Here is a 23,360-nt window from a genome sequence, read left to right on the forward strand (position 1 = left end):
TGAATGACAAAAGATCTCCTGGTTTTGAGCTTTGGCTGAAGCTTAGTGGGCGAGGGTGCCATTCGGTGAGGAAGGTGGTAGATTCTGTTTTCATCATTGGATTCAGGCTGGGGGAGCATGTGAGAATCTGTATCCCAGCAAGGATGAGGGGACCCTTTCAGTACAAGAGCCAGTTTGCAGAGGTGGCTGTGGATGTGACCCCAGGAGACCGAGAATACTAAAAGGCCAATAGGGTTCTCACTGCAGCAGCACATGGACTAGCGTTGGAACGATACAGAGAAGGTTAGCACGGCCCTTGCGCAAGGATGACAGGCAAATCCGTGAAGCTTCCATATTTAAAAAAAAATTAAAAAAAAAAATAAAAGGTAACTCAGGTCAAGTGAGGTGGAGAAGCTGTGGAGAGAAACCCAAGCCAAAAACCAGCACACCAAGGAATAATAAATGAAGAAAGTGGCATTGGTTAGCCATATCACATACAAGGAGTGAAGTACAAGAACCAGAAAGAGACCTTGGGGCAAGATAAAATCACCTGTAAAAGCAGTAGAAACGGCAGTAGTAGCCAACAGCCCCCGAGTTCTCGGGGTTGCACAAAGGAGCAGGCTACCGGACATGAAAGTGAACAGGCATGCTGTCCACCTGAACTTTAGTCCCCAAAGATGAGAATGGGCCTACAGTTAGAAGGGTGTGGTGGAGAACTGTGGACGGGCCAGTGGAAAGCCGTGACGGGGTCAGGAGAAGGCAGGCATAGGAAGAATTCGTGCTCTGGAAAAGATTGGCTCCAAAGGAAGCTTTGAAGAGGGTCAAGACCCGTCTCTGCTGGTAGCAGGAAGAACACAAGTGTAGTGTCGGAAGTAGAGCTGGACAGGGAGATGAAGACTGATCCTGATTCCTACAGTTGAAGAAGTTTGCTGATGTGCTTTAAAGTGGCATCTGAAAGCCAGGCATTTGGAGGGGTCGATCGGGAAGCTGTTGCAAGAGCCGAAGACAGAAGCCTGCTTTCTTGCTCTAACGGAATTCAAAGCTCAGACCGTCTATCACAGCAGTAAGGAAACAATTTGGGAGACTTGCCCTAAACCGTATGAGAGGCACACCTCTTTCTGTGGCAGGCAAAGGTCTAGAAAAGCCCATTTCAATTGAGGGACACTTTTAAACAATGGCAGGGTAAGAAAAGGCACAACATACACACACTGCTTCCTGCTCTGCTGTGGTGCTGCCAGCCGCTGAGTGGTTTCTGGTGACCACGGTCCCACTCCACCCTGAACCGATCAGTGTCTCTCTTTTTCAGGATAGGATTTTTGGGCCTTGGCCTCATGGGAAGTGGCATCGTCTCCAACTTGCTAAAAATGGGTCACACAGTAACCGTCTGGAACCGGACTGCAGAGAAAGTAAGCATTCGTGGTGGTGCTTGTCAGACGGGGTGGGACAAACCCTTGACCCTTGGAGTTGGAGTAACTAGTAACTGAGGATAGGAATCTTCCTATTGTCTCCGCTCAGCATTTTGCATGTGTAGAGTAGCCAAGTATAGAGCCAAGCTCTATAGTTCAGGCAAGTAAAGATGGAGGTACAGAAGCTTAGGATGTTGTTTATAAAAGGATGTAAGCTTAGGATGCTGTTTATAAAAAGTAAACACTTAAAAACATACAGGCCTATAAAAAGAAGTGAAATTCTCCCTTCCTTGCCATTAGCTGAGGTAGCTCACATCAGGTGTTTGTATCCTTTTGTTCATGCACGTGCAAATACGTGTGAGTGTGTTAGTAATTCATTGATACCGAGTGTGTGGAGATAGATTTATTTCTTCCTTTTGCATGGCTGCACTGTATTCTGTCGTTGGGATTGTATTAACAGCACCTTGCAGTAGAGCATTCTGCAGTGATGGAGATGTCCAGGATTTGTCCAGTGTGACACCCACTGTTCACATGTGGCTCTTCAGCACTTGAATCAATGGCTAGTACGACTTAAGAATTGAAATTTTAATTTTACATCACTTAAATGTAATAGTCCCCCATGGCTAACGGCAACCAAAGTAGGCAGGACAGGTTTAGAAGTTCTTAACCTAGGGTGGTGGTCCACCACTTCAAGGGTCTGTGCATGCCCTGAAATGGAACTCCAGGTCTGAATGTGCACCTCTGCACTGGAGAGAAGCCATGGCTTCTCCCATCAAGTTCTTATCCAAGAAAAGGTGAAGAACAGTAGTCTGAGTGCAAGAAACTAAAGCCCTGTACTCACCAGGAACACAGGAAGAGACTGAGGAAGGACCAGCCCGTTGGGAGCCTGTGTGGCTGAACATGTGTTTACAAAGTGACTGGATGAGCACCCCATGTGCAGCTAGGTGCAGCTGTGGTAGGAGGGTGGTTGCTGAAGGAGGTGGCAGGCCTAATGGATTAGAATTAACAGAAATGTTCTTGGCAAGGTAAAAAAAAAAAAAAAAAATCACTCTAATGCAACAAATGCCTTTTCAGGGATAAAAGGAACTGGTTGGAGAGTCAAAGGGTCTGTGGGGGAAAGGGCACTGAAGGCCCTGAAAGCTTTACTGAAGGATTTGGGCTTCAGCTGCTGGGCATTGGGTAGGGGCTGTGGGGACCCAAGTCAGGAGGGTGATCAGGTCCCATCAGCAGTATTTGTTGTGATTCGAGGCAAGAGCAACCAGGAAATGTAGATGCACAGTTGCAGAAGTTGGGAGAGTCAGGGTTTTCCTTATAAGTGCCTTCCCCTTTGATAGAAGTGCCTCTTGTCATCCTGTATCTTGATTGGAAAACCTAAATGTTATGTAAACATGGCCATTCTTTCCAGATTAATTTATGGAAAAGCAGTAGAGCATAGCAGTTAGGAATCTGGTGTGGAATCAGACAGACCTAAATCCAAGTTACAGCCATCCTGCTCACCTTTTTTAGCAACGCTGTTTATCTCCCTAAGTCTCAGAGTTCTCATCTGTGCAAAAGATTAAATGAGATGATGTAAAGTACTCAGCACCATGCTTGGCACAAGTTAAGTAGTAAATGTCATCTTTAAAAACTTGTCTAATTCTTTGGGGTGACTGAGTCAGTTAAGCGTCTGGCTCTCTTGGCTCAGGTCATGATCTCATGGTTTGTGAGTTTGAGCCCCACATTGGGCTCTGCACTGATAGCGCAGAGCCTACTTGGGATTCTCTCTCTCCTTCTCTCCCTTCCCCTCCCCAGCTCACATGGGCAGTCTCTGTCTCTCAAATAAATAAACAAACATTTTTAGAAAGCCATCTAATTTTTGACCATCCCTGTAGAATTGTTTTAAACTATCTTGGCAAAAAAAAAAAAAAAAAAAATTACTCTCTGGTTCTTCTGGAATAGCTAATGGAAAACATTTTCAGAAAAGAAAGTAATGAGATCTCTCTCAAGCAAAGTTTAAAACATAAAGCGATATACTAAAAGGCTGAGTTGTTGTGTACCGTGATAAAGAAGCACACCCATCAGGTAGGCTGGACAGCTGGGGCTTCAACTGATAGAGGTGGCTCTGTAGGAATCAGTGAGATAGGAGAAAGGTCAGTCAGTAAGTTCTGTTCAGGACAACTGATTGCAAGTTTGGGGAAATGCTACTCTCACCTCCTACCACGTACTAAAATAAATTGAAAATAGACTAAAGTGTACATCAACCAAACGTGCTTATAGCAAATATGATAACACACACAATAGCTTACAAAAGAAACAATAAACGAAGATATTAAATTTAAAAGGTTCAGTAATTGGAGCACCTGCCTGGCTCAGTTGGTGGAGCCTGTGACTCTTGATCTCATCTTCATGAGTTCAGGCCCCACACTGGGCATGGAGCCTACTTAAAAAATTTTTTATGAAATTAAAAAATATGTAAAAGGTTCAATAATCAAGAATAATCAAAATACATACCAAACAAAAAGTTACTGGGTTTGGCTGGTTAAATCATCAAGTAGGGCAGAGTTTTTATGTATTTACGGATGCTTGTTTGTTGTTTTTAAATGATGTACTCAGTGCTGGTAATTTGATACCTTGCCAGTGATCATTATAAATTAGCATGGCTCCACTGGAAAGCCATTTGTCTGCATTTATTAAGAACTTGAGGGGCGCCTGGGTGGCGCAGTCGGTTGGGCGTCCGACTTCAGCCAGGTCACGATCTCGCGGTCAGTGGGTTCGAGCCCCGCGTCAGGCTCTGGGCTGATGGCTCAGAGCCTGGAGCCTGTTTCCGATTCTGTGTCTCCCTCTCTCTCTGCCCCTCCCCCGTTCATGCTCTGTCTCTCTCTGTCCCAAAAATAAATAAAACGTTGAAAAAAAAAAAATTAAAAAAAAAAAAAAGAACTTGAACACCATTTGGAACCTGTTTATTCTACTTTCGGGGACCTAGATTCAAAACATAAAGGAAAAGAATTGTACGTAAAGGTATTAGTTGGAGTCACTTTTTTTTTTTTTTTAAGTTTGTTTATTTTGAAAGAGAACGAGCAGGGGAGAGAGGGAAAGAGAATCCCAGGCAGACTCCATACTTCCCACCGAGCCCAATCCGGGGCTCAGTCTCACGATGGTGAAATCATGACCTGAGCTGAAATCAAAAATCGGATGCTTGATCAGTTGAGCCACACAGGCGCCCCTGGAGTCATTTATAATTAAAAGCAGGTTTGATATTGAACTTCGGGAGAGCCATTAGGTAAATTCAGGTGTGTCTCAATGGGATATTCTGCAGCCATCCATTATAAACAATAATTAAGAAAGACTGTAATGTGGATAAATGTAAATCACACACGATATTAAAAGTTGGTTACAAAATAGGTTCACGTTATTCTAATTACTTCTTTAAATGATTTTGGAAAAGGAAAAAACTGAAATATTGATAATGTTTTGTTATGAGGTGGGTAATTTTAATTCTCAAGGAAGAAAAGTTAAAGCTTTTAGACACCCAGGAACATCTCGGTAAGGAATGGCAGCTTCCCAGCCCCAGACCTGCTTCCCCAGCACAGTGTGAGTAGCCCAGGACACTGGGCAGGTTTTGCCACAGCCAAGACAGCCACAGAGGGTTGCGGACAGGTGCTATTTACATCCTGTTGTTCAAACAGGAAACCTTTAGCAGACACTTGTTTTGTGCCTACTGTGAAGTAGAACTTCGTTCTAGGCACCAGTTATGCAAAAATATGAGACGGTCCTTAAGGGGCCCAATCTACTTCCTTCAAAAAGCTGGACCACCACTCTGGTGTCCCCAGCTCCTAGCCTCAGCCTCCTGCCTTGAGAGGCCAGCCAGGAGGACTGGGCAGGGTGTCTCTGGCCTGGTTGTTGTATTGGTTGTGCACTGCCTGTAGCTCACATTAGGATCTGTGACTTTTGCAGTGTGATTTGTTCATCCAGGAGGGGGCCCGCCTAGGAAGAACCCCCGCTGAAGTCGTTTCAACTTGTGACATCACCTTCGCCTGCGTGTCAGACCCCAAGGCAGCCAAGGACGTAAGGATCCCCTCTTTTCCCATCATGTTGTGGCCAGGAAAACTGTCTGGCCTTCCTCTCCCCCACCCCATTTCTCCCCCCCCCCCATGAGTGAGTGTCTACAGCATGTGGGGGAGTTGAATTTCCCATCTGGGGCCATCCCCCATTGTGAAAAATATTTTTGTAAATTGAATACAGACTTCGTTTGATTCAGAACAAAGAATAAAAACGAGGGTCCCTGAGATCTGTGCTGACGAGCCCTGTGTATTCGTATTGCGTCCATGTGCCCAGATCCTCTGTTTAGCTGTGACTCTATTTGTATGTTTTCACATTTCAAGTACAGTAGTCATCTTGTTAAACTGGTGACTAGTTTAATCCGGGTAAATCCAATGAAACCCAAGAAAATATTGAGGTTATCATTTAAATGGGAGGTTTTTAATAAAAAGGAGCACACAAACCCTTTTACAAGATTGTTAGGAACGTACTAGAGGTATTTTTCATTCCTACGCTTATTTCACTTGCTTTCCCCCTTTTCAGCCTTAATATTCAGTTCCTAATCAGTAAGTGAGCCAAAAAAGCAACAGAATTCTAACCTGAGGTCTAAGGGGCTCCTGGGCATCTGGCCAAGAGCCTGGGCTATTGCTTCTCCCTTGTGTCTCCACAGCTGGTGCTGGGCCCCAGTGGTGTACTGCAAGGGATCCGCCCTGGGAAGTGCTATGTGGACATGTCAACAGTGGATGCTGACACAGTCACTGAGCTGGCCCAGGTAGCAGCCTCGTTTGTGGTGGCCTTCCAACATCCTTGTGGTTAGAGCCCAAGACTCTAACTGATCACTCCTGAGTGGGCAACTTGGTTACTCTAAAGACAAAAGCAGGGAGAGAAAGGCCTGTAGCCTTGGGACTAGGTTGTCTTCGCTCTTTACTTTCAAAGCCACAGCTAGTCTGAATAGCCATGAGAGGAGAGGTGTTGCCCAGCTGGGATGGGCATTAGGTCCCAGAGCTGTGAGCCCCACAGTGAGAAGCATTCCAGGCAGCTGGCAGGGCCTTTTTGGTTTAAGCAGCTATCCACATTTGATCCTAGCAGTATTCTTTCCACTAAGCTGCTGGGCCAAGTGGTGACTTCTGGCCCCTCTGTGCCCTGAGGGTGGCTAAAGTCAGAGAAGGGAAGTGTCTGGAAGAGGTATGGTCGGCCAAGCCATGAGCATGGTCATGTTTGGTCTTTGTAAGAAATTGCAAGTAAATGGGAGCAGGTGGGGAGACCTCAGCTTAGCTGCATGCTACGTATGATTCAGGCATCTGTCTAGGGCCTCGGTGTGGAGGGCCAGGTGTTCCCACTTGAAACCCCAGTGAGGCGCAAGGCCTTCAGAAGCTATGACTTTCCTTTCCAGGTGATTGTGTCCAGGGGGGGCCGCTTTCTGGAAGCCCCGGTCTCAGGGAATCAGCAGCTGTCTAATGACGGGATGTTGGTGATCTTAGCAGCAGGAGACAGGGGCTTGTATGAGGACTGCAGCAGCTGCTTCCAGGCAATGGGGAAGACCTCCTTCTTTCTAGGTAACATGCCTGCCCACCCGTCGGGCCACTGCAGGCCCGGAGGCTGGGTGGGCCACATCCCCTCTAGACTGCACTGATGACAGCGTCACTCCCGCACGGCCTCTCTGCCTGGGGCCCCCGTGGGAAGGTTTCTTTGACTTGCACAGTCAGTGCCTGGAAGGAGGAAGAGCCCGAAGGGTCAGAGCCAGTTCTGTCAGGGGCAGGTGAATGGGGCCTCCCCTGGGTGTAGAGGTGGGTCCGAGCAGGGATGAGGGTGGGCAGAAAGTCCCTGCCCTCAGATTCTTGAGAAGTGACCGTCATTCTCTACCCTGGCCAGGTGAGGTTGGCAACGCAGCCAAGATGATGCTGATCGTGAACATGGTCCAGGGAAGCTTCATGGCCACCATCGCTGAGGGCTTGACCCTGGCCCAAGTGACAGGCCAGTCCCAGCAGACACTCTTGGACATCCTCAATCAGGGACAGTTGGCCAGCATCTTCCTGGACCAGAAGTGCCAAAGTGAGTTGCCTTTGGCCTCTCTTGCATTTTAGTTCTGATAGGAGCTGAGAAACTGAGTCAGGCAGCTCTCACAGAGGAGTCTCTTCTTCAAGGGCTCATTGGGTGTGAAAGACGCACTCTCTTCATTCATTCCATGCCCTTGGTCAGAGGGGGTCCAGAGACCTGGCAGGTGGGATTTGGGGGTGTACTGGCTGGGAACTTGTCTCTTCAGTGTCCAAGAGGGAAGAAATGCCAGGTGTTGAGGCCTGACAGTACTACGGATAGTTTCTTAGTTAGAGTTTATTCAATTTGCCTGATAAGTGGCTTTCCTTCCTCAGATATCCTGCAAGGAAACTTTAAGCCTGATTTCTACCTGAAGTACATCCAGAAGGATCTCCGCTTAGCCATTGCCCTGGGTGATGCGGTCAACCATCCTACTCCTATGGCAGCTGCAGCCAACGAGGTACCTGCCAGAGGCGAAGCACAACCCTGGCCATCTTCCTTTTGTCTTTACTGTTCGCGACCCACCCCACCCCACCCCCTGCCCATCTTTATTTTGCTTTGTGTCTCATCTCTTGGGGTGGAATCTCAGGTCATTGTTTCTAGACAGGAGCATGTAAAACTGTACGCTTCCTTCTTAGCCATGCCTACTTCCCATGTGATTTCTTCGACCTGTGGATTATTCAAAAGTGTATCATATAATTGGAGTTGTCCTACATATCTAATGATTATTGATTACTAATATGTCTCTGTTGTGGTTAAAAAACACATCCTGTATGATTTATGGTTCTTTAAATTTAATCAGACTTGTTTTGTGGCCCAGCAGATGGTCTGTCTTTGGGTGTGCTGTGTGCACTTAAGAGGACTATGTCCTGCAGATACCAGTTAGGTTGAGGTTGGTAGTTTTTTCGGATCACATTTACTGGCCTTTTTCTCTGGTTCTTTCAGTTGCTGAAAGATCTTAAAATCTCTAACTGTGATTGTGGGATTGTCTGTTTTTCCCTTTGATTTTGTCTATTATCTTTGAAACTCCTGTAATTTTGAAACTCTTAGCATTTATGATGGCCACATCTTCCTTATGAGTTTGCCCTTCTGTTTTTATAAAATGTCGCTTTCCGGTCTTTGTCTTGAAGCCTATTGCCCAGTTTTACTATAGGTGCTATTGTTTTTATATTTGTTTTAATATTTATTTATTTTTGAGAGAGAGAGAGAGAGAGAGAGAGAGAGAGAAAGAGCGTGTGAGCCAGGGGAGGGGCAGAGAGAGAGGGAGACAGAGAATCCCAAGCAGGCTCCACTCTGTCAGCGCAGAGCCCAATGTGAGCCTTAAACTCACGAATCATTAAATATGACCTGAGCTGAAATCAAGAGTCAAACGCTTAACCAAACTGAGCCACCCACGTGCCCCATTGTATATTTTTTTCCATTCATTTGCTTTCAGTTTGTGTTTTTATACTGTATCTTTTGTATACAGCCTGTCATTGGAGCTTGGATTTTTACCCATTCTGAAAGATTCTGCCTATTAATTGGGGTGTTTGGTCATTTACCTTTTTTTGAATGACAACTTTATTAAGCACCTACACATGCACTTTTTGAAAAGTTGTTTAGAAGTGTAGCCTTAAAAAAGCTGAGCACTATTTCTTTACTGTAGAGTTACAATAAAAACTACATTTGTAGGGCGCCAGGTAGTTCAGTTGGTTAAGCATCTGACTTGGCTCAGGTCATGATCTCCCACTTTGTGAGTTCAAGCCCCATGTTGGTCTCTCTGCTGACAGCTCAGATCCTGCGCCGGATCCTCTGTCTCCCTCTCTCTCTGCCCCTTCCCCAAGCACATGTGCTCTCTCAAAAATAAACAAACATTTAAAAAAACAAAAAACAAAACTCTATATTTTGTGTAAAACACATAAATTCATTTATTTTAGAAGCTGTATCTTCCAAGTGCTAAAAAAAGGATATGCATCACTCAAGTTAAATAGAAGTCTCCAGTGGCTTGTTCCAGCGAAGAAGTAAAGAAACACGGTTCTGGGGCGCCTGGGTGGCTCAGTCGGTTGAGCGTCCAACTTCAGCTCAGGTCATGATCTCACGGGGCTTGTGAGTTCAAGCCCCGTGTCAGGCTCTGTGCTGACAGCTCGGAGCCTGGAGCCTGCTTTGAATTCTGTGTCTCCCTCTCTCTCTGCCCCTCCCCTGCTCATGCTCTGTTTCTCTCTCTTTCTCTCATTCTCTCTGTCAAAAATAAATAAACATTAAAAAAAAGGAAAAAAGAAACACGGTTCTGCTCTTTTCAGACCTACCTTTTCATAATCTGTAATCTTCTGTCCCTGAATTCTGTGTTTTCTGTCCCTTCCTTGTCTGCCTGAACATGCCAGAGTACTTACTTCACTTTTTCAGGTTGCAGTACAATTTCAGGTTACTCATGTTTGTTTTACCTTGGATTCTCTCTTAGCAGCGGACTTATTTTTGTATTTTGTATAATTTTTTTTTGTCAACAAGCTTGTCTTTAACTGAAGTCAGTTCTGAAGGGTTCTATGTGTGGTTTGTGTTGGCAGGTTTCTCTATGACGTGATTTCTGACTTGCCTCTGCCCTGAGTCTACAGGATTTGTTGGCTTGAAAACAAATATTTTAGTTAATTTCTCAATGGAACGTGGTGCTATCTGGCCATTTGGATGGTGTGAATTTAGGCTCCTCACTGGTGCTTACTGTTCAGGATCTTAAGGTTAACTAGGCCAGTAACATTTAGTCCTTTTCTTAAAGTCTGTTAAGGTATGGTCAGATTTGGAGCTACCGTTTTATCATTTGATTGCTGCTTGTCTCTTCTGGCTTTTGACTGTCCTTCCTATTTTACTGCCTTTTGGATTATTTGAATATTTTTTAGAATTCCATTTTACCTACTGTCTTCTTAATGACGCATTGTTTCTGTTTTATCTTTGCTCTAGGGATATCAGTATGCAAGAATATGCAATACCTTAAACTTCACGGTCTACTTAGAGTTAATCTTGTACCTCTTCACATAAAACATAGATACATTTCCATTTCCCTCCCCCTCCACCTCCTCCTCTAAGGCAGGGTTTCTCAACCTGGGCACGATGACATTTTGCTGTGGGAGCCATCCTGTGCTTACAGGATGTTTAGCAGCATCCCTGTCCTATACCCACTAGAGGCCAGCAACACCCCCTCAGTTGACACAATGTCTGCAGACGTTGCCAAATGTCCAGTGGGGGGCAAAATAATCCCTGGTTGAGAACCCCTGCTTTAGGGTACAGACGTCCTCTGGGTTACATCTGCCTTTGTTTTAAACATACGGTCAACGTTGGAATGTTTTAAGTAGTCTTATGTATTTTATTTTAACGAAGAGAGAAAATAATTGTATATTTCTCTTATTTACCATTTCCAGGGCTCTTCATTCTTTTCTAAAGAATTGAATTTCTCTCTGGGATTGTTTCCTTTCAGCTGGAAGAACTTGCTTTAGCATTCCCTGTAGTGCAGGTCTGCTGGCAATGATTGGTTTTCTTGTGTCTGAAAAGGTCTTATGGAGCCTTCGTGTTGAGTTGACAGCTACACCTGAGCTGTAATGGACACTCAACTATAGTGGCTTCAGCTGGACTGTGTTTGAGAAAAGACAAAAATGCAGCTTGTATGGGGGAACCTTGTGTTCAACTGCATTTCCTCAGTGTGCCTGGATGCCATACTGCCTTTGTCGAATGGCTTTTTAATTCTCTTCACACTTGTTCATAATATTCACCTAGTGTCTCTGGAGTGGCTGTTGATTGCCAGGCACTATTCTAGGTTCTGGGGACGTGTTCAGGAGCAGCCCGTTCCCTCCCTTGTGGCGCTTACATTTTAATGGAAAGGGGCACAAGACAGGCAGATAAGTATTTGAACAAGAGTCTGTAAAGGTCAGAAGTATGAGTAAAATACAGCAGAGTGAGTGAAGCGGTGCGGCCGCTGTCTTAGATAGGCTGCTCGGGAGAGGCCTCGGAGCTGACTGGGAAGGGGCCAGCTGTGCTGAGGGAAAAGCATCCCACACAGAGGGAAGGACGAGGATAGCAGCCCAGAGCATGACACAGGAAGACCCTGGAGGCAGGAAGGGACGTGATTATAATTGCCAACAATGCTCTAAGCACTTTACCTCCTCAGTCCCTTTAAACCTCATGATAACCTTGTCACCTTCTCCATGACATCAAGTAGTAGTGGTGACGGCAAAGAAACACTGAGGCACCTGGCTCAAGATCAGTGGGGGGCCTGGGTGGCTCAGTCGTTTAAGCGCCCAGCTTTAGCGCAGGTCCTGATCTCACGGCTCGTGAACTCTAGCCCCGCATCGGGCTCTCTGCTGTCCACACAGAGCACCCTTCAGATCCTCTGTCCCCCTCTCTCTGCCCCTCCCCTGCTTACACGGTCTCTCAAAAATAAACGTTTTTTTATTTAAAAAAAAAAAAAAATCAGTGTGGGGGTTGGCCAGGAGTTGTACCTAGATAGCCTGGACTCCAAAGGCTGCCTGCCGCCTGCCGCCTGCCGCCTGCCTGCCTGCCTGACCACATCTAGAACCGCCTCCAGGAAGCAGATTGTGTTTTTAAGTCAGCTCTGTGGACAGAGTATGAGCCTATCTCCTTTTTTTTTCAGGTGTACAAAAGAGCCAAGGCACTGGACCAGTCTGACAACGACATGTCTGCCGTATACCGAGCCTATATACACTAAGCCCTCGATACCCCATCCCTGCCCCCCAAGTCTTCCCTCTGGCCCCTCCTCCTCACATGGGGTTGGGGTCCTGGGACTTAGCTCTGGACCAGTCCACCTGTCTCCATCTCCTTTTCTACAGACTTTGAGACTTGCCATCAGCACAGCACACAGCGTCACCCCTCCCCTGGAGGTCCTGGGGAGGGGAGGGGTGTCAGCAGGATTGGCCTTTGGGAAAGCTCTTGAGCTGGGCACTGGCCCCGGACTAGGTGGCTGTGTGTTCACACACACACACACACACACACACACACACACACACACACACACCCTACACACCACACACTGGCTCTCGCCCCAGGATAGAAGCTGCCCAGAAACTGCTGCCTGGCTTTTTTTTCCTCCTGAGCTTGTCTTATCTCAGACCCTTTCCAGTAGAGGAACTAGAATCAGCAGTGAGAACTGGAAGCCTTCCCACTGCTGCCGTCCCTCAGAGCAAAGAGGCTGTGGTTACGTCCACGTCCCCCCACTGGATCCCCCATGTGAGAGAGAGGCTCTGGGTCAAGATGAGCCAGCACCGACTCCAAACAGAGGGTCCCCATGGGCCCTCCAACCTCAGGTGACCAGCTGATGAGGATTGTCATATTTAAGCTACCAATGTGCAACCAACTCTCCGTAAATGCCTTTGTGAACTGAAAAGAGATTGGCAAAGTTGAGCGAACACAGGGCTCTGGCTCTCCAGGGAGAGCAGCAAATCGCCAGCACGTTAGGTGAGCCTCACAGAAGCCTGCTCTCCTCGCCGCTCTTGAGCACCTGTCCCAGAAGTCACCATCACTGCAGAGCCCTGGGCTGGGATCAGACTTCCTCACTTTGGTGTAGGGGGAGCTCACTCCTCACCAGGCTCTTAGTATTTGGATTTGCATTCCAGCCCTTGGGAAGGGGATCCTGAGGGCCACCAGGGAGGAGCAAAGAGGGAGGAGAGTGGGGTTCCTTCCTGTTTCCGTTATGCTGCAGACTCCACCTGGAGCCACTCTGACTGGGTCCCCTCACAGCAGTCCCATCCTCTCCAACCTGCTCCTGCACATGTTCCCCACCTGCCTACCTTTTCATTCTCCCTTCCTCCTCTTCTTCCCATGGAGACAGTGTTTCTGTCCCTTCTTTGGCCCAAACCCAGCCTGACCAACGATGGCCATTTCTTAGGCTCAGCTCTTGAAACAGGATCGAGTGTCTTCACTTCAGCCAGAAGCATAGCCTTCAATGCTTCCAGGGCCCCAGGGTCTTTTGGGAGGGAAGAGAACTGAACCTGACCCAACCTGAACTAACTGACCCGAAGAGGTAGATCTAAGACATCTTTGAGACCCTAACATTTCTCCTTGGATAGGGGACCAGAGGGACTTACGATGTGGTGTAAAAACAAGGAGAAGTCACCCAAAGGATGTCCATGTTCTCTCCCTCTATATGGGTTGAATTTTCCAAAGTTATACTTTGCAGGTCAGCATTTCTAGTGAATATATATAATGAGGAGACCACACTGGTGTGGGCCCCTCCCCCTCACAAATTTGGCCCTTTTCCACTGATAGAACCCAGGCTAGGGGATCTCAGAAGACATAGGGGGGAGGGCAGGGAAGATGCCTGCGGGTTTTTGGCATAATTTCACTGGGATTTGGAATTCTTTTCTGTCTGAACACAAAGCCTGTTCTAGTCCTAGCCGGACACTCGGGGTTGGGGGTGGGAGGGTGGGGGTGGGGGAAGATGCTGTAATGAAACTGGTTAGTCAATGTTGTCTTAATATTGTTGACAATTCTGTAAAGTTTCTTTTTATGACTATTTCTGTTTAAGCTATTTCACCTTTGTTTTGAAATCCTTCCCTTTTAGAAGAAAATGTGACACTTGTGAAAAAGCTTGTAAGAAAGCCCCTCTTCCACCATCCCTTTTTTTTCCCTTTAAACCTACTTTAAATGACAAATCTTCTAGGTAATTAAGGTTGTGAATTTTTATTTTTGCTTTGTTTTTAATGAGCATTTGTCTTTCAGAATAGGATTGTGTGATGTTTAAATGGCAAAAACAAAACATGATTTTGTGCAATTAACAAAAAAAGCTACTGCAAGCAAAATAAAACGTTTCTTGGTAACACAACTGTGACTGATTACCTCGGCAGTGGCCTGTGCCCAGACCCAGAGCGCTGTGTGGTGGAGGGAGGAAGGCCGGGAGCGCAAGAACGGCCCCGCAGCCCTCCGCCGGGACTGCGCCGAGACTGCCTGGTCGTCCGGCTGGTTCCTCCTGGACCAACGGAACTCGCGAACCCCGCGGGAGGAGGGCGAGGCCGAGCAGGAACAGGCTGCCACGCCGGCCAATCGCCGGGCGCGGCGAGAGCAAACCATCCCTCTGGCCAATCAATGTGCGCAAGCGGAGCAGGGCGCCCTATCAGGGCCGGGGAGGGGCGGGGCAAGCGGCCGAAGAGCTCCAGCGGCAGAGCGGCGGTGGACACGGAGCCCGAGCGCAGAGCGCTCGCGGTGGGTGCCAGCGGCAGCCTGGGAGAGCCGGAGCAGGCGGGTTCGCGCAGCCGCCAGCCTCGATTCGGAGCGCGGCTCGGCCGGTCGGCGGCGGGAGAGGCGGTCCGGGGGCGGGGCGGACGCGCGTGCCGCCAATCGTCAGCGGGGGTGGGCCCGGGTGCTGCTAGCGCACTGACGGCCGGTGCACCGAGCCTCGAGCTGACGGCGGGTGCCTGACGGTCGCTGGGCGGCGAGCGGCGGCGATGGCGACCGCGATGGCAGCGACGGCGGCGGAGCGAGCGGTGTTGGTGAGGCGCGCGGCCAGGGCAGGGTGGAGCCGGGGGCGGTGGGCCCGGGAGGCTGACGGTCGGCCTGTGCCCGCAGGAGGAGGAGTTCCGCTGGCTGCTGCACGACGAGGTGCACGCCGTCCTCAGGCAGCTGCAAGACATCCTCAAGGTAAGGCGCCTGGCGGGCCCGCCCAGCAGCGGCTCTTTCCCGGGCCGATGCCCCTGCCTCCCGAGCGCCTGCTGTGGGCGCGATGCGCGGTGTGCAGACCAGGCCCTGCCTCGGAGGACTGGGAGTCCAGTCGGGGTACCAACACATGATTGTCCACTTAATCACCGGCAGCTGTGTGAGCGCAGTGCGTTGGGCGTGGAATGAGCTCCCGGGCAGGGAGTCGGGGTCAAGGAAGGCTTCCATTGAAGCTGTTATCTCAAGGTCTCCAGCATCATACTCAACATCTGGGGGGCTCCCTTTCGCAAAAAGATTGCAGTACCCGCCTCACAGGGCTATTGTGAAATAAGTCAACTCACAGAAATGTCCACACATTGCCTGGTAGGGCAGAAATTGCGAGTTGTCATGACTACTAACATTTTCTGACTCTGTCCCCACACCCAAGCGTCTTTTTTTTCCCCTTTTTTTTAAATTTACATCCAAGTTAGCATATAGTGCAACAATAATTTCAGGAGTAGATTCCTTAATGCCCCTTACCCATTTAGCCCATCCCCCCTCCCACAACCCCTCCAGTAACCCTCTGTTTGTTCTCCATATTTATGAGTCTCTTATGTTTTGTCCCCCTCCCTGTTTTTATATTAGTTCTGTTTTCCTTCCCTTATGTTTAGCTGTTTTGTCTCTTAAAGTCCTCATATGAGTGAAGTCATATGATATTTGTCTTTCTCTGACTAATTTCACTTAGCATAATACCCTCCAACCCAAGCATCTTAACCAAGCCAGGAGGCCATCTCTCTGTTCTATATCCTGGAGTTGGGCTTGAGGTAGGTTTCTGGGGAATGTGGAAGGAACAGCTATCCATCCACTCTGGTAGGACCTGAAACCCAGGTGAGGGCCGAAAGGCCTGAGAAATGGGAAGGTGCCCTGGAGGCTTGGATAAGGTGCTCCGGTGAGACCAACCCACTTGACCCTCCCCTGGCCAACCTAGGAAATGGGGCTTCTGGAAAGACCGTTGAACTGGATTGGATGAACTTTACCCTAATCCCCTCTGCCCTTCCAGGAGGCCTCTCTCCGCTTCACTCTGCCCTGCTCTGGCACTGGCACGGAGGGTCCTGCCAAGCAGGAGAACTTCATCCTTGGCAGTTGTAGGTGAGCAGGGGCTGAGCAGAAATGAGGGCGATGAAGCTGCTTGTGAGGGGGACACCTGGGATCCCTCCAGGAGAGGCTGCACAGCCAAGGCCCAGCGGGCCATCCTGGGACAGCCAGGGGCAAGCTGCCGGGAGGGCCAGGTGGTGGGAGAGGGCAGCCACAGGCACTGCTCTGACCCCCACGTGTTGCAGCACAGACCAGGTGAAAGGCGTGCTGACTCTGCAAGGGGACGCGCTGAGCCAGGCGGTGAGTCCCCCAGCCCCTCTCCCCTTTCTCTGTTGCTGGAGGATCCAGCGGGAAAGAGTATGGGAGCCTTCTGCTGGCTCTGCCACCAGTTGGCTGTGTGACCCTGGGCAGGATCCTTGACCTCTCTGGGCCTCAGTTTTCTCCCTTGTCAAATACTCCCCCCACCCCCCAGCAGCCTCCTCATGGAATTGGCATGTGGCTTCTGTGTGAGGTGCCGAAGGGAGATGTTTGCACACGGCCCAGCCCTGAGTCTGGGCCCAGTGAAGCGTGGGCAGCAGCGGGATTAAGCTGGCCCCAATTCAAAGTGAAATCGGCCAGCATCTGAGCTCCGTTGGTGCCAGGCACCAAGATGTGGGGGAAGGTGCCTCTCCTCCAGTAGTGGGTGGGTGCTCAGTCCATTGGCCTGTACCCGTGTTCCCTTTTGCCCACAGTCACAGCTCCTCCTGGCTGAGGCCACCTTCCCCTTTCTGTTTTCCCTTTCATTTCTTTGTGGTTCCTCTCGGGCCCGAGTTCCTGTTTCCTGACCTCCTTGTTCACACTCCAAATGGCCACTGTGCTGGGAGACCTTCTGCCCTGTGGAATGACGGGGGCCCGAACCACCCCACACACCCCATTTCTGGCCCCCTGCTCAAGGGCTCAGGGTGGCCAAAAGCAGGACGGTGTCATCCTTCTGCTTATCCACTCTTGCCCGTCAGGATGTGAACCTGAAGATACCCCGGAACAACCAGCTGCTGCACTTCGCCTTCCGAGAAGACAAGCAGTGGAAGCTGCAGCAGGTAGTTGGGCCCTTCCCCTACTGGGGCTCAGGCCACAAGGGCAGGCAGGGGCAGGCCTGAGAGGCACTGAGGGCTCCAGGCTGGCCATGGGGATTTGAAGCCGGAGCAAGCCTGGAAGGGTGTTTCCTAGTAGCAGAGCTGGGGCAGGCAGTGCCTGGGGCTCCAGAGCCTAGCCTTGAAGGAGGTGGAAAACCTGTCTGTAGGCCCCTGGGCCCCAGCAGGAACCACTGGGGTCCTCTGGAGCCAGGAACTCCCCTTCCCAGAGCCTCCAGGGGGCTTCTGATGGCTCCTGGAGACAGAGTCCATGTTCCCTACAAGCTCCTGTGTGATTGGATTGATCCAAGCCCCTTCCCCTGTCACTGGACACCAGCTGGTCTCCACCTCAGGGCCTTTGCCCATGCTCGGCTCTCTGCTTTTCTTGTCATTTGGGTGATCCTCAAGAATCACTTCCCTGGGGCCTCCCTTGACCTCCATCCATCAAAAGAGGCTCCCCCTCCCCCATCCTGCAGAGTCACCCTCTTTCCTTGTGCAGGTCAGTCTTTTTATCTTAGGCCTTTACTCTGCGATCACCTGCCCTCCTTTAGAAGGTGAGCTATGTGACAGCAGGCCTGCCACAGTCTTGCCATGTGCCCAACACCCAGCCAGGACCTGGCATTCAGAGGACACGGAGCTGGGAGCTGGTGGGCAGAGGGCAGGCAGGCGGTTCCCACCCCACCCCTCCAAGGAGAATGGCCCCTCATCGTGATGACTGGGGCAGGAACTGCCCACCGAGAGATGAAGTTGGCATCTCTTCCTCTCGAGGCCCAGCCCGCTGACCTCTCGATGGGCACTGTTTTCAGATCCAGGATGCCAGGAACCATGTAAGCCAAGCCATTTACCTCCTTGCCAACCGGGATGAAAGCTACCAGTTCAGGACGGGAGCAGAGGTCCTCAAGGTGAGCAGCCAGAAGGGACAGGAGAACTAGGTTCCCTACCCCTGGCCCTGACCAGGCCCCTGGAGAATTCTGCCCCCACATCCTCAGGCGCAGCTGATGGCCCACCCATCACCTCTCAACGCACACATGTCCATCCAGCTACAGTCAAATGATTCATATCCCAGGTTCCAGACTCAGATTGAGATTCTGATTCCAGGGCCTCCGCTGTAAGCTGTGCAACCTCAGGTTACTTTCTTAGTCATTCTCTGCCTCAATAGCCTCACCTATAGAGGGGGGACTCACTGCAGTGACGACCAGTTGTGATGATGCAGGTAAAGTAGCCTCTAGCAAATGCTCAGGAAGTGCTCAGCTACTACTAGTAGATGCTAGTAGTCACGTGACTAGCACTAGAGGAACTCTTATAATTAGCAAAGGGAATCCACATGGTTTGCAGGGACCAGCTGCGCTCATATGCCCCAAACTCATGCTTAAACTCTGTCCCTGATTTGCTATGTGTCTTCAGGTGATTCACTTTCCTTTTTTGGACCTCTGAGTCCTCATATGAAAACTTAAAACTAATGGCCTGAGGTCCCTCCCAGAACTGTGACCACCCTGGGGACAGGGGGTGTAGTCCCCATGCCTCCACCCAGATTTGCCTTTCCTGGAAGCAAGGTCACCCCCATGCCCATGGCAATATCTGGAAGCAGTGGAAGTTGGGGCTCTGAGGAGTCCAAGCAAGAGTTTTAGTCATGGCAAAGGAAAAGGATGAGTTCCAGATGGTTCCACTGTTCACTAGCCATGTGACCTTAGCACTTGGGAGCTTCTCTTTCCTCAACTGTGAAAATGGGGCTGGTACCCCAGGCTAAGACCTGAACCTAGCCGTGCCATCACCGTCCCTGGCTCCTTGCACCCAAGCTGGATTCAGGCCCCTTCTTCTAAGCTCCTTCACTGCCTGTACCCCCATCCACAAAGCCCTCATGCCCCTGAGACTGACCCTCAGGATCTCCCATGTTCCATTCCCCACTGGACCAGCACCCAGGATCCCATGCAGTAGAACCTGCTGGATAGGTGGTCACCACTGCAGACCTCCTACCCCCACCCTCAGCTGGAACCCCAGTACCTGCACCTTTAACAAGCCCCACACAGCAGGGATTCAGGCCTTGAGACCGTGAGCACCCAGGGCTGGAGCTGGGAGCTTCCATGACTTTGTCACGCTCTGATGTGGGAGGGCAGGGGCTGCCCTCGAAGCAGCTCTGACCAGCCCCCTGCCCACAGCTGATGGACGCTGTGATGCTGCAGCTGACCAGAGCCCGCAACCGGCTCACCACCCCGGCTACCCTTACTCTGCCTGAGATCGCTGCCAGTGGCCTCACGGTCAGTACCTTAGTCCAGCCCCTGCTCCAGGAGAGGGAATCCCCACTGAGGAGCCCAGCTTGCCCCTGGGAGGGACACGGGTGTGAAGGGGCCCTGGAAACCCCGAACTGCTGTCCGAGTCCTCTGTCTATGCAGTTTTCTGGGACAAGGTCCTTGGTTTCCACCCTGCGTCCCCCAAATGCTCCTAGTCTGCATCAGTGCTTCTCAAGCCTGGTGCAGAAAGCCACCCAGGACACCTCGGAAAAGTCTAGAAGCCCCAGTGCCTGGGTTGGGGAATGGGGTTGCCCAGGTGGTTCTGGGAGGCCTGCGCCTGCGCGACCCTCATCCGACCTGCTTGCCCGGTGCTCGTCCCCAGCGGATGTTCGCCCCTGCCCTGCCCTCTGACCTACTAGTCAATGTGTACATCAACCTCAACAAGCTCTGCCTCACCGTGTACCAGCTGCACGCCCTGCAGCCCAACTCCACCAAGGTGAGGGAACCCCACCCGCCCCCACGTGCCTGGCAGCCTCCAGGGCCTGACCAGCCTCCAGGGCCTGACCGGGTCTGGTCCCCTTCTTTCCTAGAACTTCCGCCCAGCTGGAGGCGCCGTGCTCCACAGCCCTGGGGCCATGTTGTAAGTATGCTGCCGGGGAGCACCCTGCCCTCCCCAACCCTTTGCACCTTGGGGCCTGGGGGGCCAGGCTGGTCAGCACCCCCCACCCAGGGGAGACCCTCCCCTCTCCCCACAGCGAGTGGGGCTCCCAGCGTCTGGAGGTGAGCCATGTGCACAAGGTGGAGTGTGTGATCCCATGGCTCAACGATGCCCTAGTCTTCTTCACAGTCTCCCTGCAGCTCTGCCAGCAGCTCAAGGATAAGGTGGGCCACGGGGGACTGTGGGGTCGGGGTGGGCCTCCCTCTCAGACACATTGGGCCAGCCAGGTGGCAGGCTGCTAAGCCTTTTCATCTTGGGGGGATCCCAAGGGCTCTGGTCATACCTCCAAAGCACCCCCAAATCTCCATCGTACCCTCCACACACACCCAGCAGATGGGCCACGACGTTGCTGAGCAACAGTACCCTCTCCCTGACAAATTGCCCTTGGATGACCTTGAAATCTCACTCGGGTCACAGGGTACAGCAAGGGAGGCTCCCTAGCACCAGCGCTCACCATGTCCCCCCACCTCTCTCCCTCTCCAGATCTCCGTGTTCTCCAGCTACTGGAGCTACAGGCCTTTCTGAACAGAACCCCCAAGAGTCTGTCCACCTGGGAAATGGCCCTTGTCCCTCTCAGCTATCCCCTCTCGGAGTGTTGGCCAGAGCCGGGCAGCATGGGATATTTATTTTCGTCTTTACCCCATCTTGCCCATCATATTTGCACAGATGGAAATGAACACTGGAATCACTGAAAAGAAGGGATGAAGGCTTGCTTTTCATTTTGCGGAGGGGGGTGGTCAGGAAGGCGGAGCAGAGATGTGGCCCACATTCCAAACCCTCCCTCCCTGCAGGCAGAAACCTTTGGACTCTGGGTGGGGCCAACCCCAGGGCTCTCCTTCCGCCTCCTTTTTCTGCTTTCTGAGCTGACCTTGGATGGTGAAGGGTAGCCATGCACACCCCCTCCATGGAGGGTGAGGAGTGGGTGGCGACCCTAAGCTGTGAGTTAGGAGAGCAGACAGAAGCCACCCACCGTGAGCTATGGTGTCCTAGAATGCGTTTGCTCAGCATCCCTGACAAGGCCTCTAGGAAATAAAGATCACCCCACTTTACCTGGAGCGTCTGTCTGTCTGAGTGAGGACCAGGCTGGGGATCCCTGATACTCAGGACCTGAGTGGGGTACCCAGTGACTGAGCCCTTGGCCTCCCCACACCACCTTTGAGGGGGTCCTCCGGGCTGCCACGGGGCTGAGTGGGATGGGAACAAGGGTTCTGCCTGGGGGTTCCGGCCCCTGAGTTGGGCCCCAGCTTCCCCTCCCATGGGCAGTTGCTGGTGATTCAGGGTCTGGCGGCCGTCGTGTAGGCTGAAAGCTGTGAGGGAGCAGGTGGGCATCTGGATAAAGCACTGAGTTCCCACACTGCCCACCCCTTGACCGGAGGCTCAGAACACACTCCAGACTCAGGTTCTGGACAAACAAGGCATTGTTCCTGTTGCCCAGCAGGACACACGGGCAGAGGGGCTGGGGGGGCTCGGTGTGTTAAGGTTCCAGGGCCAAGTTATCCACACCCCTGCGGTGTTCCTACAAGAGAGGCACAGGAATCAGCGGGGCTTGACTCATGTGTCCCCTGCCTGCCCCCTGTCCACAGGAGGCCCAGCACCCTCGTCTCCCCAGTGCACTTCCAGGCTGCCCCTCGCACCTGCCCGGCCCAGGAGGCCAGTGGGGCTCACCTGATCGGGGCTCACCTTCTGGGATCTGGAGGTGCGGCGGCTGCAGCAGCTATAGCAGCAGCAGTGGATGCAAACAAGCAGCAGCAGCAGCAACACAGTGCCTGGGGGGGGGGGGGGCAGTGACAGGTGTCCAGAGAGGGTCCTGGCCACGTCTGGGTCAGGAGGCTTGGGGGGGGCAAAGGCCAAGGCCACGGCCACACTCACCAAGGAAGATGAGAAAGATGATGAAGGCAGCAGTGTCCCACCTGGACTGGAACAGCTGACGGCTCCTCAGTTTCCCCAGCACTTCCTGGGCCGTGGTCTCCAGCTCCTTCTCCAGGTCTTCTGCCAAGGCCATCTCAGCTCCAGCCTTCTGGGTACCACCAGCCCCCAAGGGGCTGCCTCAGAACTCAGCCAGACCTCTCACAGCCCAGCCCCTGCCCCGCCCCTGCCCCTGCCCCTGCCCCCTCCCACACCAACACCCCCAAACCCCTGCCTGGTCCCCTCCCACCCCCCCCCACCCCCCGCCCCCAGCAACTCCGCGCCCAGACTCCTACCAGCCTCCAGGCTCCCCCCGTCAGCCAGTTGCCAGGTCCTGAGAACACAGGCTACTTCCTGCTTCCGGATCCGCAACCCAAGATAGCTGCTACCTGAGGCCTTGGCACCTTGGCAACCAGCCCCACCCTTCCTAGGGGCGGCTAGGCTCCAGGGGGGTGGGGCCTGTGCCCTAACAGGTGTGCTTACAGCTTCCCAACAGGAGCAGGTGCTGCGGGACCCAGGGAGGTAGCCACGGGCCTATAAGCCTCTTCACTCGGGGATTTTTCACTGTTTTCTCAACAGGCCAGACAGGCAGCCTGGAACACAGTATGGGCCTCTGTTGACTTGAGTGAAGAGAGACAGACAGGAGGGAGGGACAGGGAGGGAAAAGTGGTTTCCATTTCCCCTCCACTGGGCAGATGGCATGTGCCTGGCACCATACTAGGAGTCTTTGTTGACCTTGTCTCCTCTATTCTAATGCTCAGCGTGGTCGTTACAAAAAGATGATTATCCTCTCTCAAATGACCTCTTCCCCTGGAACTTGGGGCCTGGGGCCCCGACCCTGTCCAGAAAGGCAGCTCTCACTCTCCCTTCTTTCAGCGCAGACGTGTCCAGGCCCACCAAGGGCCAGACACTGCTCAGCACTTGAGGTTGGCCGTAAACCAAGTGGACACAATTTCTTAATTCTTGTGGTGCTTGTGGTCTAGCAGGGGAGAACGTGTCAGCTGATGTCAGGCTCCCACCTAACACCATCCATTCATTTCCTGATTTGTCCTCAGGGCAAGCCTCAACTGGCATCACCGTCCTTTCCACTCACAGATATGAAAGGTGTGGCCTTGAGAAGCTCAGCGACCAGCTCAAGTCGCACACCTAAGGTGCTCCTTCTCTGTTGCTGCTGTGACATACGACCACGCACTTCATGGCTTCAAACCATATAAATTTATTGTCTTAGGGTTCTGGAGATCAGAGTCTATAACAGGTCAGCAGG

The 23,360-nt window shown here is 51.5% G+C and overlaps 3 protein-coding genes and 1 non-coding gene across 7 annotated transcripts in view; 3 read left to right on the top strand and 1 right to left on the bottom strand.

Annotated features, from left to right (window-relative positions):
- GLYR1 (glyoxylate reductase 1 homolog) overlaps nt 1-13,144 on the top strand; it is a 33,295-nt gene extending 20,151 nt beyond the window's left edge. Inside the window, exons 10-16 of one of the 3 annotated variants that reach the window (XM_047087426.1) lie at nt 1,286-1,385; nt 5,319-5,429; nt 6,073-6,174; nt 6,796-6,958; nt 7,275-7,454; nt 7,772-7,896; nt 12,049-13,144. In XM_047087426.1, the coding sequence (XP_046943382.1) occupies nt 1,286-1,385; nt 5,319-5,429; nt 6,073-6,174; nt 6,796-6,958; nt 7,275-7,454; nt 7,772-7,896; nt 12,049-12,123 (856 nt within the window). In that variant the 3' untranslated portion in view covers nt 12,124-13,144. The remainder of the gene's footprint in view (nt 1-1,285; nt 1,386-5,318; nt 5,430-6,072; nt 6,175-6,795; nt 6,959-7,274; nt 7,455-7,771; nt 7,897-12,048) is intronic. The other 2 variants (XM_047087427.1, XM_047087428.1) reach the window with 2 other exon arrangements.
- Nucleotides 234-340, top strand: LOC124518094 (U6 spliceosomal RNA). The gene has a single exon (XR_006963624.1). It is a non-coding gene; the product is annotated as a U6 spliceosomal RNA (small nuclear RNA).
- Nucleotides 13,145-14,565: 1,421 nt separating the features above from the next.
- Nucleotides 14,566-21,240, top strand: ROGDI (rogdi atypical leucine zipper). The gene is made up of 11 exons (XM_047087429.1): nt 14,566-14,899; nt 14,976-15,047; nt 16,102-16,190; nt 16,382-16,436; nt 17,132-17,212; nt 18,052-18,147; nt 19,402-19,500; nt 19,856-19,969; nt 20,064-20,113; nt 20,229-20,355; nt 20,675-21,240. Exons 1-11 carry the CDS (start codon nt 14,855-14,857, stop codon nt 20,714-20,716), a joined length of 870 nt encoding a protein of 289 aa, XP_046943385.1. The 5' UTR covers nt 14,566-14,854; the 3' UTR covers nt 20,717-21,240.
- Nucleotides 21,241-21,591: 351 nt separating this feature from the next.
- Nucleotides 21,592-22,436, bottom strand: SMIM22 (small integral membrane protein 22). Of its 2 annotated transcripts, none has more exons than XM_047087431.1 (4): nt 22,393-22,436; nt 22,061-22,208; nt 21,872-21,957; nt 21,592-21,707 (listed from the first exon to the last, which is right to left on the bottom strand). In XM_047087431.1, the coding sequence occupies exons 2-4, from the start codon at nt 22,191-22,193 to the stop codon at nt 21,666-21,668; spliced, it is 261 nt and encodes an 86-aa protein (XP_046943387.1). In that variant the 5' UTR covers nt 22,194-22,208; nt 22,393-22,436; the 3' UTR covers nt 21,592-21,665. The 2 variants fall into 2 exon arrangements, with proteins under 2 accessions (XP_046943387.1, XP_046943386.1); XM_047087430.1 differs by having other exon boundaries at nt 21,857-21,957.
- Nucleotides 22,437-23,360: the final 924 nt, after the last annotated feature.

Source organism: Lynx rufus, unplaced genomic scaffold (assembly GCF_022079265.1).
Source record: "Lynx rufus isolate CCGP_SWC_20201006 ecotype Redwood Valley unplaced genomic scaffold, mLynRuf1.p SCAF_23, whole genome shotgun sequence".
NCBI lineage: Eukaryota > Metazoa > Chordata > Mammalia > Carnivora > Felidae > Lynx > Lynx rufus.